At 33.8% G+C, this 19394-nt stretch overlaps 1 protein-coding gene across 1 annotated transcript in view; it reads left to right on the top strand.

The window, feature by feature from the left end:
• The window catches only part of ARID2 (AT-rich interaction domain 2), a 236290-nt gene that overhangs the window by 124660 nt on the left and 92236 nt on the right, over window positions 1–19394 (top strand). The window contains exons 4-5 of the mRNA XM_036759335.1: window positions 3607–3740; window positions 16528–16746. Coding sequence (XP_036615230.1) covers window positions 3607–3740; window positions 16528–16746 — 353 coding nt within the window. The remainder of the gene's footprint in view (window positions 1–3606; window positions 3741–16527; window positions 16747–19394) is intronic.

Below are 19394 nucleotides of genomic sequence, written 5' to 3'. Positions count from 1 at the left end.
GCAGATACCTAACTCACAGATAAGGGGCATGGTATGGATGATAAACACAGATGGGAAGGGGTCTCGACAACTGGTCTGAAGGAGATTGCAGGGGATACTGCTGGCACTAGGTGCAGAGCTATTGTATTGCCCAAAAGGGATCTGAATCACAATCCTGAGGTGAGGAGTTGCACTAACAAAGTAGAGCATGCAGCCATAGGAGAGTGGGGATCCTGGTCATAGGTCCAGGGCAGAAAAAAATTCTTGTGGTCACTCAAAGACCAGAACACAGGTGAGGAGAGCAGTAAATACACCTCTTCTGTAATCATAGCACCTCAGAAGAACTGAAAACTTAGAGACCCCCAGAACTAACTCTGTAAACAGCAACATGAAAAACCTGAAGCTTAAGACAATGCCCCCTCCACACTAGGTGCAAAGTCAAGAAATAGGCTGAAAAAATGAGAGAAAAGAAACAAACAAAAAAACCTGACCAGAGAAAGGTACTATGGTGACAGGGCTGATAAAAGCACAAACTCAGAATAGGACAACAGTGTTCAAAAAAAATAAGCTACATGCAAAGCCTCAAAGAAAAATGTGAATTGGTGTAAGGACCCAAAAGTACTCATGGAAGAGCTCAAAAAAGATTTTAAAAATCAAATGAGAGGCAGAAGAAAAATTAGTAAAAGAAATGAGAATGATACAAGAGAACCATGAAAAAAGAGTAAACAGCTTGGTAAAGGAAGTAAAAAAATGCAAAAAGATATACAGAAATTCAATGACGAAAACAATTCCTTAAAAAGTACAATTGGCCACATGAAAAAGGAGGTACAAAAACTCAATGAAGAAAATCCTTAAAAATTACGGTTGGGCAAGTGGAAGCTAATGACTCCATTAGACAGCAAGAATCAGTCAAACAAAATCAAAAGAATGAAAAAAGAAGAAAAGCAAAAAGGAAGAAAATTACATTTTGCTGTGTATGGACAATGAAGCAATATCATTATTAAACACATTTTGCACCAAATCATGTAACATCCAATTTTTAAAGGAGGAGTTAAGTGAGTTGGAAGAAATAGACAGTAAAACTACACTAGTGAAGGACCTCCACTTTCCCCTCTCACAACTCAATAAATCTAACCACAAAATAAGCAAGAAATAAGGAGGTGAATAGGATTTTAGAAAAGATAGCTATGATACATCTCTGGAGAAAATTGAAGGGAAATAGAAAAGAATATGCCTTTTTTCAGTGGTACATGGCACCTACACAAACATTGAACAAAAATTTCACAACGAAATGCAGGAAAGCAGAAATATTAAATGCATCATTTTCAGGCCGTAATGCAATAAAAATTACATTCCATAAAGGGCCATGACAACATCGATTAAAAATTAATTGGAAACTATATAATCTAATCCTAAGGAATGGGTGGGTCAAATCCAAATCATAGAAACAATAATTTTGATTAAAGGGAGTGACATTTAAGCAGCATACCAAATTTATGGGATGTGCCAAGGTAGTAATTAGGGGAAAATTTATATTTCTTAATGCTTATATTAGTAAAATAGAATAAGAGCAGATTAATGAATTGTTCATGCAACTAAAATGTACTGGAAAAAAGAAGAAATCAAAAATCTTTAAACACCAAATTGGAAATCCTGAAAATGAAAGGAGAGATTAAAAAAATTGAAAGTAAGAAAACCATTGAGTTGATGAATATAACTATAAGCTGGTTTTATGAAAAAAATGTAATAAAATAGATTAACTATTGGTTAATTTGAATGAAAAAAGAAAACCCAATTACCAGTATCAAAAATGAAAAAGGTGAATTCACCACCAAATGAAGAAGAAATTAAACCAATAATTGGGAGCTATTTAGCTTAATTATATTTCAGTAAATCTGACAATCTGAGTGAAGTGGATGAATGTTTGCAAAAATATGAATTATCCAGATAACAAAAGTGGAAATAGAACACTTAAATAACTCCATCTTACTTAGGAAAAGAGGTTGAACAAGCCATTAATGAACTACCTAAGGAAAATCCCCAAGGCCAGATGGACCCACAAGTGAATTCTACTCAAGATTTAAAGAACAATTAATTCCAAGACTATATAAACTATTTGGAAAAATAGGTTAAGGATGAGTTATACCAAATTCTTTTAGTTACACAAATGCAATGCTAATACCTAAACCAGGAAGAGCCAAAACAGAGGAAGAAAACTGTAGACCAATTTCGCTAATGAATATTGATGCAAAATTTTTCAATCAAATGCTAGTAAGGAGATTACAGTAATATATCACAAGGGTCATATACCAGGTAGCATTTATCACAGGAATGTAGAGCTGATTCAATATTAGGTAAACTATCAACACAATTGACTATATCAATAACAAACAGAAAACACATAATCTCATATAAGCAGAAATCTTAAATGTGGAAAAAAAGCTTTTGATAAAATACAACAGCCATTCCTATTCAAAATTGTATAGATGCTTTTCATAACCACTCAAATTCTACTTTTTGCTAAGTTCTTTTTCTAGAACCCCAAAGAATATCTCAGGGTTTATAGGTTTTGTCTTAGGGTAAAATTCCAAGCAGAATAGAATAAAGCCAGATGGTGTCCATTGGGGAGCATTAGGATCCTTCCTTCAAAAGCTGGTCCTTACTCTTTCATTTCTCTGTCATACCATGCCTTTATCAGCTTTTAGGATTTCATCAAAAATGGACTTTTTCTGAACACTTCTTTGAAAATTCTCCTGAGTTGACAGGAATTTAAGGATTTTTTTTTTTAATGCTCTTCGTGGTATGTTTGTACAAAGAAGGCCCAAGTAGACATTTTACCTTTTGGTTTCTTTGGGCTACCTTTAGTGGTCTCTAGTGTGTCACTGTTATTTGCTAGTCACAGTATTGTCCTTGTTGTTTTAAAGTCCATAGTAAAACTTCCCTATATTTATCTACCCTGGTATATTGGCAGCTAACCTTTCTCTATTTTAGTTTATCACCAGATAGAGAGACAGCATCTCTATCCTCCTGTCCTCTGGTTTCAGTAATTGCTAATGTACTAAAGACTATGGGTAGTTATGGTGATAACCTAAAATGGGATTATGCTCTCCAGAACTTGCTTAAACAGCAGACAAGGGTTATTTGTTTCTTAACAGTAGTGGGGAAAGAGTCGCCCATATGGTGAATATAGGTCTAAACCAAAATTTTTATGCCGATAATTTCAGGTCAATCTATTCAGTAGGTCAATGGTTATAGTTTAATAATATAACAAAATAGTAGGTAAAATGTGTGTGAAGTTTATATTTCCTTATTTAAGATCTGTTGATGTATTACATATTTAAAATATACATAATCATAAAATGTACCAGTTTTTATATATGTGATAATGTCTTTAGTCTTTATTTGCCTCCTCACCTCGCTGTTTAAAAACTCTTTGGGAATAGAATTTTTAAAAATGATTTCAATATTTGACATTCTTATGCCAGATTTTTTCTTGTAAAATAGAAAGCTTTAGTTCTTTTTTTTGGAGAGAGAGTTGATGATGAGAACAGAAACTATGGAAAAGGAACTAAACAAACAAAATGCTAGAAATGTCCAAAGTCTTAACTGTGTCTTTTTTCATTTCAGTTATTTAGAAAAGTACGAGAAAGTTCATCACTTTGGGGAGGATGATGATGAGGTACCGCCAGGCAATCCAAAGCCTCAACTTCCTATTGGTGCAATTCCATCTTCCTATAATTACCAGCAACACAGTGTGTCAGGTAAAACAACATCAGTAAGAAAAATGTTACAATAGCATAAACAGTGTATTAGTACATTTTGCTTGAAGATTTTTAGGTACATGTAATCTGAATATATACCTTTGTTTCTTTGATCATATACTTTCTTTGAAGCATGCTAATAGTAATGAGCTTAGTAGAATTTAAAATAATAGTCTACATTACTGTAGCATTTTACAATATAACATTTCATTTGTTCCTCAAAACCACCCTGTGAGCTAATACAACTACTTTTTAGATGAGGAAATTGAGGCATGGAAAGAAAAAGTTACTTTCTTGCATCTAGGAAGTGGCAGAGCTGGGATTCCAACCTAAGTTTTCTAATTTCCATTATGTCAGTGCTACCTTTCAAATTATGTATGAATGCCACACCAAAAGTTGATTTGCCACTGTTCTTTGGGCAATTCTGGGAGTTAAGGAATATGCTTTCCCCTAAGCCTTGAATGTCACTGCTCACAGGGCTTTCATTGGACTCTAGCTACTTCCTTCTTGAAGCTAAGATCTATCAGGGATCAGTTCCTCTCCAGTTGTTTCCCTTTGCAGATAGTGTGATTTGCCTGCTATAAATGGGGCAGCTAGGTTGGCCTTTTCTTCCTCTATCACTTCTTTTTCCTATGTAGATGTCTGTTTTACTTGGGTTTCCTTTCTTCTAAATGCTAGATACTAGTTTATGCTTTGGTCAGCCATCTCACTGCTTTCAGTTTTTGGCTGTGCTCTTACTACCTGACAATCCTTTTTCCTTGGGTGAGTACTAAGAAAAATTGTCTCATTTAATGCTTCTTTAATTCCTTCTCAGACCAGGTAAATTTACTTGACTATCGCTCCCTCAGTGTTTGAGCGGGGAGATGGTAGAAGGATTTAATGTACAATTGGGGGCAATGGAGAGAAAGTTTTTTGACCTAACAATTCCCAGATTTTCCCTCCAGTGGCCCCCAAAGCATATCATGGGATTTGAGGCAAATTAGAGTTAGAAAGAAGTATAGCTGATGCCCTAAATGGATTGAGTACTGTATGTAATGAAGTTTTTGGTTGAAAGTTACCCCTCACAAGGTAGGGAAGTGATGGCAACTTCTAAACTTAGTAGTATCTGCTGTGGGCTTATGAGGAGGTATATAAGATGGCCTTCAAGGAGGAATTGGGTCTCCACTAAATTTCAAGCACAAGCATTTCACAGGATTATACAATTTAGTTTTTAAATTTCTTTTTTGTAAAACAATGATTGCTAGTATTATCATAGTATTTTTTTCTTGGTGTTTACTTAGAAATGTATGCTATTTCAGCTGCTTAATCGGTTAAGTAAAAGCTTTTATAGGCCCTAGGAATATAACCATTGCTTATGACATTTTTATGAGCTAATAAGCATTTTCTAAATTTCAAATAGCAACAGAATTTTAGAACAAAATGTTGGAATCGTTGTAGTTGAGAAGTGTCTATGTATTGGAATATTTTTCTAGCATTATAGAAACCATAGAGTAGAATTTGATGTAAAGTGTGACTATTATGGAAGTGTTTTGCATAACTACACAGTATAACCTATATTAAATTGCTTGCCTTCTCAGTGAGGGTGAATGGGGAGGGAAGAGGGGAGAGAATTTGGAACTCAAAGTTTTAAAAATAAAGGTTAAAAATTGTTTATATATGCACCTGGGAAATAAGATATACAAGCAGTGGGGTATAGAAATCTGTCTTGCCCTACAAGAAAGTAAGGGAGCAGGGGATAAGGGCATGGGGTGATAGAAGGGAGGGCAGACTGAGGGAAGGGGTAATTAGAATGCATGCCATCTTGGCATAGGGTGGGAGGAAGGGAGAGATGGGGAGAAAATTTGGAACTTAAAATCTTGTGGAAACGAATATTGAAAACTAAAAAAAAAAATAATAAAAAATATTTGGTGTAAAGTGGGTTTGCTTGGATACTATCTTTATATTTTATTTTAAATCCTGAACTATATAAAAAGAACCCCCAAACCTTGTTTTGCCTGTCTTATCTAAAAGCATTATAGTAAGGCTCCAGTGTTTAGATGAGTTTGCCATTTTCTCTGCTTTTGCATTTCTAAACAATCTGTTAATTTCTTCTGTGTAAGTTTTCCCTTTCCTGGGTACAAATCGCAGTCCCTTCATACCTTAGTAGACGGTTTCATCAGTTTCTAGGGTATCTCTTTTCTCTCTATCCTCCTTTCTCCTAGTTCACATACATTACTAATGATACAGAATTGATACAGAAAGTGATCAAAAGGTCGTAGAATAATATTCATCTCAACTAAATACGTAAGGGAATATATGCCTGGAATCATAAGTTTAGAAGCTTTTGCAAGTTCTTTTTCTGTCAGCATTATCCTTCTGGAAACTGGGACTAGAAATAAGAGTTGTGGATTGTGTTGTTTTGCTGCCTTCTATTGGTCTAGCATGATTCTAAAATTGCAACATAAAATTGGATAGAAAGCTATTAAGTTCACTTAATTTTATTGAGCAATAGTTTTAGGAGTTAGAACACAGTGAGTAGAACTGAGGAAAACAAAAGAATTGTTTCTGATGTAATGATGAATGGATAATTGGGAAAGGCTACAAAGGCTATTATCTCTTAATTACTGCAGAATTCTGAATTCAGGACACCAAGTCATAGTTTGTAAAAGTTGTTTGAGTATACGTTATCAGCAAAGAAGATAGATTATCTTTGGTAAGTTACTCTTCTATACTAGAAAAATATGCTTTCTTAACTGATCATATGCAGAAGTCACTCAGAATATCTATATTCTTTCCACCAGTGGGGTCTTGTATACCATGTTCCCCCAGTTCTAGCACAAAGCCATTATCCTGGAATAAAAAGCTCAGCCTTTGATTTCTAGAAGGCAGGTTTTCTGCTTAGACTTTGAACTGGGGCTAGATTTATGTCTTTCATCATCTGGGTTCCCTTAGCTCCCACTACTGCCCTGCACATTTGAGATGAATATTTCTGCCTTGTGTCTGTAGACCTTGATCTTAACCCTTTCCCCAGTTTGCTGGTCTTTTCTTAGGCCTGCTGAACAGTGGAATATAGGATTCTTTCTTTTGGGGTGAGTGTGGGGGGTTAGAGGCAGTGAGAAAGAGTTTGTAGAATTCACTTGGGTTGGGGTAAGGTAAAGATTTATCTTCAAGGATTTCAGAGGGAGACTGGTTTGAGAGTTCTTTCATTCTGAAGCTTGTCAAATACACTCACCTTCCCTTAACATCAGTGAGCTTTCAATTTCTCTGGGAAGGTAGAAGATAGACTACCATCCTTTGGTGTGACCTTGCACCTTGATTCGATATACCATCATTCCCTTTTATTAACAGGCCTCTGTCGCCTCTCATTGTGTTGCCATAAGTTTTTAATATTTACATCTGCCCCCTCTCCCACCCCTCAAAAAAGGAATTACTTGTTATACTGTGTTTTTCTTTCAGGTTCTCTTTTTTAAATAAACCAACTATTCTGTCCAATTATTTTGGTTACTGTCAGTATGATGCAATATCCTAGATTTTCAGGATGTAGGCACCAGCACTAATCTTTTACATATTATAAAAATACCTATGATTTCCTGTATTCTTGTATTATCATTGTCAAATATTTATCTTCCACATTGTATATTTTCTAGCCTTTCTTGCATTTAATTTGAACATTCCTTTATTCAAATGTGTTAAGTACCTGTGGTGAGCAAAGTACCATTCTAAGCTCTGGGGAAGATGCAAAGTTAACTTAAATATTTCTCCCTGCTGTCATTTAGTTTACAGTCTGGTAAAGTTATAAGACCATGCAGAGATAACCATAATATACAAAATTGCATATATCTTAGACACAGTGAAGTCAGCAGCGTTTGGGGAAGGTCATTACTGATGGAGGAAAGGCTGGAGGAAGATAGTTTTTGAGTTGGGCTTTAAAAGATAAGTAGGCCTTAATGAAGCATAGAGAAGGAAAGGAGAACGCATTCTTGGTATAGGTAAACAATGTCAGCAAAGGCACCAAAATGGGAAATTGTAGGTCACATTCATTGGATATATAATATCTGTCCAATCTCAATTTATATATATATATATATATATATATATATATATATATATATATATATATATATATATAGATAGATAGATAGATAGATAGATAGATAGATACATATATTGATATATATGAAGGAAGATTATCCTGACAATGGAATGAGTAATGGATTGGAGTATAGCTTATACAGGTGTTCCCACCAGAACATCTATTACTAAGTAAGGTAGTGGTGATGCCCTTTAATAGATTGGTTTCAGTGGGACTGTAGAGAAAGGGACTGTGATAAATGATGTGGTCGACATCAATAGGGCTTTGTTTCTGTTTGGATTTGAGTGGTCCAGGAAAGTCAAAGACAATCTCATGGAAGTTTTAAAAGCCTAGGTGACAAGAAAGTAAGGGGAAAGGGAATGGGGGCGGAGGGGAGTGGGATGACAGAAGGGAGGACTGACTGGGGAACGAGGCAGTCAGAATATATGCCATCTTGGAATGGGGGGAGGGTAGAAATGGGGAGAAAATTTGTAACTCAAAATCTTGTGGAAATCAATGTTGAAAACTAAAATATTAAATAAAAGTGATAAAATTTAAAAAAAAAGGCTAGGTGAACAATGATACTACTGACAGAAATAGTAGTCACAATGAAGTGCAGGTTCAGGAGAGATAAGCAGCTTGGTTGTTGACATGTTGAATTTGAAATGCTAATGAGACATCTAGATGATGTGCTTTTATGCCATTGCTCATGTGTGCCTAGAGAGATGTTAGAGATGGAGATAAAGATTTAGGGGTCATATGCATAGATGTTTTGAATACATAAGGGTGAGTGAGATTGCCAGAGGGGAAAGTTAGCAAGAAAAGGTTTAAGAACAGAAATTTAGGGCATACTAACCTTAATAAAAGAGAGTTAAGTACTAGTGTAGGAGCACCTAGAGAAGTAGAATGACAACCAGGAAAGTATGGTGTCTCAGAAGCCAAATGAGTGAAATATATTTAGTAGTTGAAGAGGCCAGTGGTGAGGGAAAAATTAAAGGTTTGAAACAGAGATGACAGGTGGAGAAAGAACCTGTAAGAAGTGAGAGAGGAATAGGATAATGGTGGAAATAGAAGCTTTGAATTTAGTGAAGAATAAGGATTGAAATGTCTCCTTTGTGATTTGAAGAGGCAGAGAGGGTAACTGATTTTCTGAGTTCTAAAGAATAGAAGAAAGGAGCCGAGGGAGCTCATGTCAAATGGCATCAGTCTCTACTTGTAATTTTCAGCTTTCACGTTCAGGCAAAACTGAAGAAAAGCCATCACTAATGGTTGTGACCTGTGTGGCCTCTTGGTCCAATACAGTTTAAAAAGGGCAACCAAAATATCTTTTCTTGAACACTTGTAATTCTAGAGAACAGAATTAAGAATAATGGGGCGGAGTGGCAGGGGGAGGGGTGGGGACTGGAAAGCAGATTTACTTCAATATAAAGAACAATTTCTAATACACTACCCAAGGGTTCAATTAGAGGCTAGGTGACCTTTCACCAAGGAGTCATTGGAGATTGGACAAGATTACCTTTAAGGTCCCTTTCCACACTATGGTTATTCTAGATTTCTTTTGCTGTTGAATCAGCAGACAACTATACAAGTTTATAAAGCTAATCTCAGGATCTGATCTTGTTTAGATTTAAATGTTTATTGACCTATATCCATAGACTCATATTAAATCTAAAGGAAATTTAAATGTTTAAAGTGACACCTTTATTTTAAAGATAAACTAAGACTCAACGAGACATGTATGTAGTCTCAAAAGCAGTTAAGAACAGAAATAAGGAAGTTAATATTACAGGGACCAAAATGGAACACTAGAGATAGCAATGGAAGGGACCAAGGCATGGTTCCCATGATTATTAGAGAGGTTATCCAAGGAGACTTCTGAATATTGCTTACATTTTTCACAAACCTTTGTATACCTCACAGAACCTTATCCTCTCTTAGGCTTCTGAAACATTTCTCATCTATCTAAGTGGTTAGTTTATCTGGAATCTCTCTGTCTATATAAAGCTTCTCTCCATAGAAACTTCAGAGAAGAAGGTATGGTAATGACAAAAGAGTGGTGTGCTAGCAGGGACTCCAGCAACAGCAAACTGAGAACTAAACTGATTCCAGAGCACAGATTCCAGGGGTTGAGCTGGCAGCCCTGATAGACTGTCGGGGCTGGTAGTGAGGTAACAGTTTCCCATTTTGGTGCCTTTGCTTGCATTGTTTCCCTATAGCTTCTCCATGTAGAAGGCCCAATTTACTACATGTAGTTATTGGCGCAGAGTGAGCAATAGGGTTTAAAATGAATATATTTTTAATTCTAAAGATTTTAACATAAGAATCTACTAGTCTCATTATCCAAGGTCCTTATGTGATTTGGACTTCTGGGTCATGTGATGAACAAAAGAGAGGATTAGTTATTTTCTTTAATTCTTTCTAACTCTGAAAATTCCAGAAAGTAAGAATTTTGCATAAGAAGTAAAATAATTTGAGAAATCTATATAAAAGGAGGTGACTTTACATCAGAGAAGGGTAATCCCTATCTCCCTCATTAAGTACCCCTTTACTTCCAGCCCCCATGATCTGTAGGGGAGCTAACTTGACTCCTGGACTTGTGATCTGGGATCCATTTAGCTATTGGTTTGCTGGTGCTACACCTGTCAGCACATTCTTCACTTGCCATTATCATACCATTCTGTGGCAATAAACAGCAGAATGCAATTCTGCCTACCCCATATCTTCTAATGCAGAGGAGATAGAAGTATAGGAAAATACAGTTGAGCTTTGCCTGAAATAACATGCTCCTCTCACAGTGCTATGCCAGATATTTTAAAAAGGAGAAAGAATTGGGGAAGAGTGCCAGCATGCATTGGGGCTGCATCAGATGCAAAGAAAAGGAGACTGATATCCAGCTGGGACCAGCTATGTCCATGGAGAAGTCACTTGGAACAAGTACTCGAGATGATGAAAAATGGATTGCCCCTTTTGGGAGGATGCAGAGACAGCTCTTTTGCCATCAGAGAAGAAGGAGAAAGTGGGCAGTAGGGGAATATAAGGAAAAAATAATTGAAATTATCAAAAACCTCAGAAGGAATAAAACTCACTCAGTATAAAACCTTGAGTACAAGCAGATAAATCAACAGGAAGGATATTAAAACAGAGGAGAAAATGGCTACCAGGACATTTAAAGGAGTCCACACATCTATGAATGTATATTGCAAAACAAAGGAAATTGAACCAGCAACTGAGGCAGAGCACCTTATGAATTCCAAGAGAGCATGAAACCACAGTAGGTTATTCCTGAAAATAAAGAGTAAAATTTTTGTTCTGCATAGTAGAAATAATTGGCAGAACAGGAAAATTTGAATCCACGATGGCAAGTCTCTCCAAAGAAACAAAAGAAAAAATTGATTGGGACTACAGATAGATAGAAGTGAAGCAAAAAGAAATAACTTTAAAAGAACACATGATCTCTATATAAGTAAAACATGTTGATCTCAAAGGTTGGGTGTGTAAAGACAACTGAAGGATCATAGATGTCCCAGAAGAACATGACAAATCAAAGAACTTGAACACCATAATGTATGCTATAATACAGACAACTGCCCAGAACTTCTGAACGCAGAAAACAAAGTGCCTATCAAAAGAATCCACAGATTTCCTGATGGAGGGGAACTCTGTATGGCAAACTCCAAGACACATCAACAAATTATGTGAGAGACCAGGAGAAAGACCTTGGCATATAAAGGAAAGGAAATTTGAATGACAAAAGACTATTCTGTACCCACCAGTTACTGCAAGGGGGAATAGAATAGTGTGTTCTATAAAGCAAAGGATTCCAAGATTAATCATCAGTGAAAAAAGACATACCTTCAATAAAAGAGAGGCATTTAAAGAACTCTTAATAAAAACAAAATAAAACATAAGCAAGCTGATTAAACTGTCTGCAAGAATCCCAGACTACAGAAACACAAGAAAGTTATGCCATATGGCATCAATCTCTATATGCTATCTTCAATTTTCATATTCAGGAATAACAATTTAAAGTAACCCCAGCCCTAATAAACCCAGCTTCCAAGGAAAGCACAAATGACAAAATAAGTTATCCTGGGGAGAAAAGGACAAACAACCTAGAAAGAGAAAGACACCATTGAGGTTAAAAAAAATAAGAACAACAAAGTAATAGAAGAGGGAACCCAAGGAGATAATCTTTCTAAAATTCAAGGAGGTAAAGTGTTGTGATTTGACTTGGTACTTGGAGAAGGAATCCTTTCTCTCAAATTATTAACCCTATTTCTTGTATTCTTTTTAGAGACTACTGTGTGTGTGTATGTGTATGCATATATTTTAAACAGTGACTCTGAGATTTCAGATTCATACTAAAGACAGTATGAGTTAGAGTTGAAGAAAAAGCAATAACTTATTATATCCAGAAGGAATTAAAGCATATCACCACAATTATAATCCAGAGTTTTCTATAGTTACCTGTTTAGAAAATAACTTCTTATAAAAATAACTTTTGATTCATTCATTGGTGCTAAGGAAAATAGTGTAAGATTCCTAGCTTTCACTGTAATTATAATAAACAGATATTATAATAGAGGATAAAGTTGAGAGAGCAGAGTTTTAAAAAAAAATTACCTGTATTCTTTTGAATAAATGAATCAGTAAATTTTTTAAAAATCAAGGCACTTACATCTATCTTGTATCGAAGCTGTGCCAGAGTTCTTAGCACAGTTTTAAGCTATTTACTTTAAAATCTTAGTGCAATTTTAAGCTATTAAAATTTAAAATTGCACTAAGACTTTGAGGATAGCCTGTGTACCTAATTTTGTATATGTTGTCTGAATAGTAATAGCTGTAATAAATAAATAAACAAATCAATCAATCAATCAATTAATTAAAAAAACCTGAGTAGTAGTAGTTGTAATAGTAATGATAATAATCATAGTCATCATTGCTAGCTTTTATCTAGCAACTATTTGTGATAGGCACTGCGTTAAACTCTCTACAATTATAAACTCGTTCTTTTAGCCACCTTGGGAATTAAGTGCTATTATCCCCAGAGGGGATAGGCAGGAATTATTTTTACTAATTTTCTTTGTATCTTCTGTGCTTAGCACAGTGCCTGGTATATATACTAAGAATGGCCTTTTATTTAGAAACACTTGATTTCAAATTGCTCATGGTCAAGTCACTTAATTTTTTAGTGCCCTGATCTACTCTATTAGACTCTAAATTACATAGAAGTTAATGATCTCGATTATGAAAGGAGTTCTTTACTGGAAATGCCCTGAGCTGAAGAAATTATAGCACTAGACAAAAAAAAAATCTTTAAAAGTTTGTTAACTTGTCTATTCCAATTTTGATCAATTTACGCTAAAAAAACTGTTACTATGAAGTACTTCGGTAGCTAATCTGGAAGACTTAAGTTCAGTTCCTGCCTCAGACATTTAATAGCTATGTGAAACTTAGTTTCCTCATCTGTAAAATAGGGATAGTAGTAGCATCTACCTCCCAAGTGTTGTTTTGAGATAGAAGTTATAAAGTGCTTTGGAAACCTTAAGGCACTATATAAGTGATTGCTTGTTATTAGTAGTAGTAATAAATTGTTACTGTTAAACATCACAAATTGATACCATGATGTGGTTCTGAAAGCTTCCTTTGGGAATATTTTCTCCTCTTGCTAATAACTTTTAGTAGGGATAAACGTATTGGCTGTATTTTACTTTGGGCTTAATTTTTAGGTCATCTACTATTACTGTGAATAAATTTGGGTATTCTGTTTATAGTATTTTTTAAATTTCTGAAGTACTTGGTCCTTCTCTTTCCTCTTCCTCTCTTTTTCCCTTTATAATTTTACACACACACACACACACACACACACACACACACACACACACACAGTCATTCTGAAAGCAGTTATTTTCTCATACATTTTGTATACCCACTCTTTGTTCCTGATGCTATGAGACTTTGTTTATTGACAGCTTCTTCAGAAGAGAGATTGTGAAAAATCAAAAATTTCAGATTGGCTACTTAAAATTATAGAATCTTAGAGGTGGAAGATACTTGAGAAATCCTTTAACATCAGGCTTTCATTTTATGTACAAGGAAAGCAACACCGAGAGAGGGTGATTAACCAATTTGTACAGTTCTTTAGTACTTATTAGTGTCCAGAACAGTTTCGTATAGACAGTGGTAAAAATTACTGGTTTTTTTTTTTAAAATAAAATTTAAAATATATTTTTCTTCCTCAGGGTATTTATATTTTAGCCTCTGTGAACGTATTTAATTGACAGAATTGTAGTTTTAGAAATCTTTTTTGTATTTATAAATGCTTCATAGCATTTAAAACATCTGTTTTTCTTTTTGAGGCATGGTCTCCCACAAAAGATTCTGTATTGATAAAGACTGTATCTAGTATATAATCATTCAGTATTTATGGGGAAAAAATTATTATCTCATGATCTCAGAAATCAAACAGAAAAGTGCTCCTGAAGAAATTACCTATTTTGCTTTAAACTGAGTAAAAAAGAGAAGTAATTGCACAGGGTTCAGTTAATCTGCCTTATTTAGAGAAGAATGGATCAAATTAACTTTAAGTGGAGGGCTGGAGAAAAATCTCTGAATTGCCTACAAATACAAATTTATAATTACTCCTTCTTAATAAATTAGTTATCTTCTGAAAACTGACATACTTTTTCACCTCACCTACCCTGGTAATCCAGGGCTTTTACCAAACTCAGGATGATGAAAGAAACTCAGGTATTTCAGTATTAACAAAGGCTTTGGTAAATTTATTAATATAGGAACGTATTGAGAAACAGTACGGCGTAGTGAAGAAAAGTTAAGGTCCCACCTTTTTGACCCTGAACAGGTCGTATAACTTCTCAGTGTTATAGGCAACTAAGAATGTAAGTTGCAGAACAGTTTCTTCATTGTAGAGGGTGTTTCTTTACCTGGGTGCTCTCTACACTGATGAAATTATAGGTCCTAACTCCATAAAAAGGGAATCATGTCAAGTGTTTATTGAGTATGTTACTATACTCTTCAGTAATAGCTAGGAAATTTTAAATTCACATTTTACGTTTATTGATAATTAAACTGTTTCTAAGATAAATCCTCAAGCAGGTATAGTAATGTAAAGAGTACTATTAGAAAGAAATTTTCTATCATAAATTCATGTTTATTCTGTATTGAAAAAGAATCTCATTCTATCTTTAGATCCATTTATTCCAGTGTATCTTAGTTTGAGGATATTTCTATTGTTACTATTCAGAGTTTTCATCATAAGGGTTCTTTATTCCAGTTTAAGAAATTTGAATTTTTTTAATTATATAATCAACTTTTCTGTTTTGTGAAGGCTTTTTTTCATCAGTTATTACTTTGTTGTAATGCATATCTTGAAAATTTTGTCATTGGAGACATCCTTAGAACTTTATTATATGTTCAGGGTGGCAGTCTGTTTAAGCACCCACCTTAAAAAACGAAACTGCTTACCTCTCTTACTTGGTGTTTTGTGATGGTAGATCTTTCAGTCAAAAAAAATTTTTTTTAATTTTTCCATCCAGATGTTTCTAAAGTGTATATTAATGTACTTTTATGATCTCTCCTTCCTTTCTTCCTTCCTTCCCCACCTTCTCTTTTCTCTCCTTTCACTACTTCCTTCTTTCTCCTTTTCCTTTTTCTACATGTTTATCTTTTCTTTTTCCCTTTGTCTTTGTTCTCCTCTCTTATTTCTTCTTTCTCTGTCTCTTCCTTTCGTCCCAAATTTCCTATTTAATCCCTTCTCCTTATTGTGCCTGTGTTCCACTACCCACGTCCTTCCCTCCCCTACCCAGCTGCTAAGGCTTTGCCTTGCACTAGGTGCAGGATCTGGCAATAAGATTTGTTTGTACTAAAGTTGAGGAGTTTTTATAAATTAATAAAATATTACATAAAATTAGGGGGATACCATAAGTAGCAAATATTTACAGACACTAAGTCTTTCTGTTAAGCTGACAAATTCAGTGGCACTGGACCCTTGCTTCAATAACCCTACTATTCAAAAGCCTATTACAAGAAGCAGTTCTAGGTAAATGTAGTTAGGTTTATATGGATAAACTTGCTACAATATTAAATTATTCTGTATTAAAATAAACAATGCATATAATTTTTGAATCATGGCTCAGTAAAGCTTAAATCCCCCAAATACAAATAATACCCTATCGTGAATGTGCATTTTTCTGTATTTTAATAATTATATAAGGCAGCATGTGATGGTGACTTGAGGTTCTCAAAGTCTGTGCCAGCAGATCTAAACCTGGAAAGCCTAAATACAGGCATAGTGAAAGACAGATTGTTTCATATTGATCAGCCTAACTTACTTCAGAAAGTCTCATCACCAGTTGGGTGGTTGCTAGGTAGTGAGTTTTAGGGCCTTCAGCAATTCACCCAAAGCATCTGTTTGAGTAGAGAGAAGTATTGCTTTCAGTGGCACTGGAGGGAATACTTACTCTGATGAAATCACAAATGATTGATGCATAATCTTAGATTAAGTAAGATGAGTTTTAAGGATATACAAGGTTGAACCCATACAGTTCTGGTTAATGTGTTTTAAAACAGAGTTTGACCTTTTTCTCTTTAAAAAAGAATTAAGCAAATTTATTAGCTACAAATAAAATTTAGGGAATTATTTGAAGTAGTAGTTTATCCGTGAGACATATGAGTAATTGGTTTCTTTTGTTTTTTACTATTTTATATCTTTGGTAGATTATCTTCGTCAAAGCTATGGGCTATCTATGGACTTCAATTCGCCAAATGATTATAATAAATTGGTGCTTTCCCTGTTATCTGGACTCCCAAATGAAGTGGACTTTGCTATTAATGTATGCACTCTTCTGTCAAATGAAAGCAAGCACGTCATGCAACTTGAAAAAGACCCTAAAATCATCACTTTATTACTTGCTAATGCTGGGGTGTTTGACGACAGTAAGTTTTAAGTTGAATTTATTGTATTTATCAAGGTAAGAATAAGGGAGTGATCAATAAGAAGGTGAATTTTTCATTTTTTTAGATAGTATCTATAATAGATGCATTAAGTTGGAAAATTTTTTTTTTCCTCATTTCTGACATCAAGTCCTCTGGCATTTTGGTGATGTTTCTTGTGTATCCATCCATCAATTAATTTTTGTGGTGAGTTAATAACAAAAGTTATTTAGCACCAAATTGCTTTAAAATTGTAGTAAATTTACATTCTGTTTGCACATAAAATATTAAATTCAGTTGAGTAATTTTTCTTCAGTATCTTAAATTCTATGCTATTTTGATATAAGAAAATGACCACTTTTTTCTAAGTGAGTCTGTAACCTAAATTCAAGTTGTTTATTACAGTTAAATATTTTAAAAGAAAAATATCATCTTACAGAAATTATTCCCTACAAACCCTCTAGAATCTGTTTTTGTTATAATACAATTATAGCTTCTGTTAATAAAAATTATAAATCAATGCATTTACAAATTTGCTGCCAAAATGAGCCTATTATGATTTATCAAATGTTTGGCATGCTTGTATTTTTTAAGTTGTAAGCTTTTGTTGGTTTATTTTAAATCAAATTATTTTCATGTTTTATGAAATTTTCTCTTCCTAAGGAGAGTTGCTTGTGGTTCTTAGACTAAATTTCCCAGTGTTTATATTTGTTGTATACTAAGAGCTTACAAAATTATATTTCTTGCCCTTACACTTAGCAGGAAAAAGAGAGCAATAGTTGGCATGGCCAAGGTGTCTCTGTAAATTAGCTGATTGGCAGTAGTGTAGAATCATTTTGGGACTCTTTCCCCCAAATGTTATTGTTTTGTGTATTCAAAATTACTTTAACCACAATTAGTTGTTCTTCAAAGATAAAATTGCCTTTATAAAATATTTCTTAGTAGTGGGCAAGATGAAGGAATAAATAAAACATTTTATCTCATCATTTAGAAATCTGAATGTTTAACTTTTGTGGACACAGACTAGGAATTTACTATCATATATTGTAAATCATTATTGCTTATATTTTTAATCAGTTAGTGATAAAGCATTTAATTAGTGATAAAGCATTTTTCTGATGAAATAATGTTTGCAACTTTGGCCTAGTGTGTTTTGTATGTCTAATTTTAATTAGTAAGTATATTTTTATTTGTGATATACTCTGCTACATATGATTACTTGGAATTTGACCTGGACTTGGTTTTAGATATAGATATAGATGTAGATATAGATATATCTGTGTGAGGATAAATAAAAATAATTTTAAGAAGATATGGAAAGGATCAAGGGGATTCTTGGTTCTTTATAGGACTACTCACAGTTCTTTTGCAACTTCCCTGGTAATATTTATGAACATGTAAAATTGTAACATTTAACCAATCTTTTAATGTTCATTAGCTGTTAATCTTTTCATTGGAAGTTATCTTACACTCTAAAGAAAATATATTCAGTTTCAGCACCTTGAAGATAAAGTTTCCAAAGAGAATCCTCTGTGTAGCTGAGGATTGATGTTTGAACAAGAATGATTTTTTTCTTTCTTTATTCTTTCAGTAATTGGTGTAATAAATATACTTACGAAAGTGAAATATTTTCCTAGGTCTGTTTTTAGAGGGCCTTCTTAAATTACTTATCAACTTTTAAATTTTAAATACTGAAATTGAAGGTATGACAGAAGCAATCTCATAAATATTAGTGGCGAATTTTCTTGCAGCTAAGAACAGATTTTCTTATACATGGAAACATTCATTTTCTCTATAATTAGCTATTTTTCGTTTGTCACATCTCACTTTCTGAAATGAGAAAATATGTTTAATTTTTTTTATCATATTTGTGGTTAAACATAATAAATTTGCCTTTAATTATTATTTACAGATTTCTTTCCCCATATATATCTTTAACCTAAATTATAGGTACATTTAAAATTTTAAAGTACTAAAAGAACTTATGAAGACTTTGTTTGGTTGTCAGACAAGGCTTTTAGGTATCAGTAGAAAATAATTTTTCATAAGTTTTGATGTTTGAATACAGTTAAAATATTTAAGGGGTTCTGTTTATTTCAAAGCATTGGATTTTAAATTTAGACTTTATAAAGTAAGTGTACTATCTCTCTAAATAAAGACATTTCACATTTTTTTTCCTAATGTGGAATGTTTATTTTATGTAGTATCAAACCAGAATCGCATGTAATAACAAGCTTGGGTATCCTATGGTATATTGTTTGTACACATGATATAAATAAATAATTTTACAAAGTTTTTTTTATATAAATACTCTGTGAGGTAAGTAGTGCAATTATTCTGCTCATTTTACAGATTTGGAAACTGAACCTTGTAAATAGATTGTGCAACTTTCCTACAGTATGCCTTAGTAAATCAGTGCCATTATTTAAACCTACATCTCTTGACACCAAATCTTGCATTCTTTCCAACACACCAGACTGCATGTCAGTAATCCTATTTAGCAATTTATCTAATATCTTCAAAATAATAACATTATCATTTAATACATTATCCCCTTTAAAATATCATTGACAGATTCAATTTTAGTAGAGAACTCTCAGTAAATAAAATTATTTTATTTTTCAAAGAAAACAAGTGATTTCTCTTTTTAG

The sequence above is a fragment of the Trichosurus vulpecula genome, chromosome 5 (genome assembly GCF_011100635.1).
Source record: "Trichosurus vulpecula isolate mTriVul1 chromosome 5, mTriVul1.pri, whole genome shotgun sequence".
Lineage (NCBI taxonomy): Eukaryota > Metazoa > Chordata > Mammalia > Diprotodontia > Phalangeridae > Trichosurus > Trichosurus vulpecula.
This window is presented reverse-complemented; position numbering and strand designations above follow the sequence as displayed.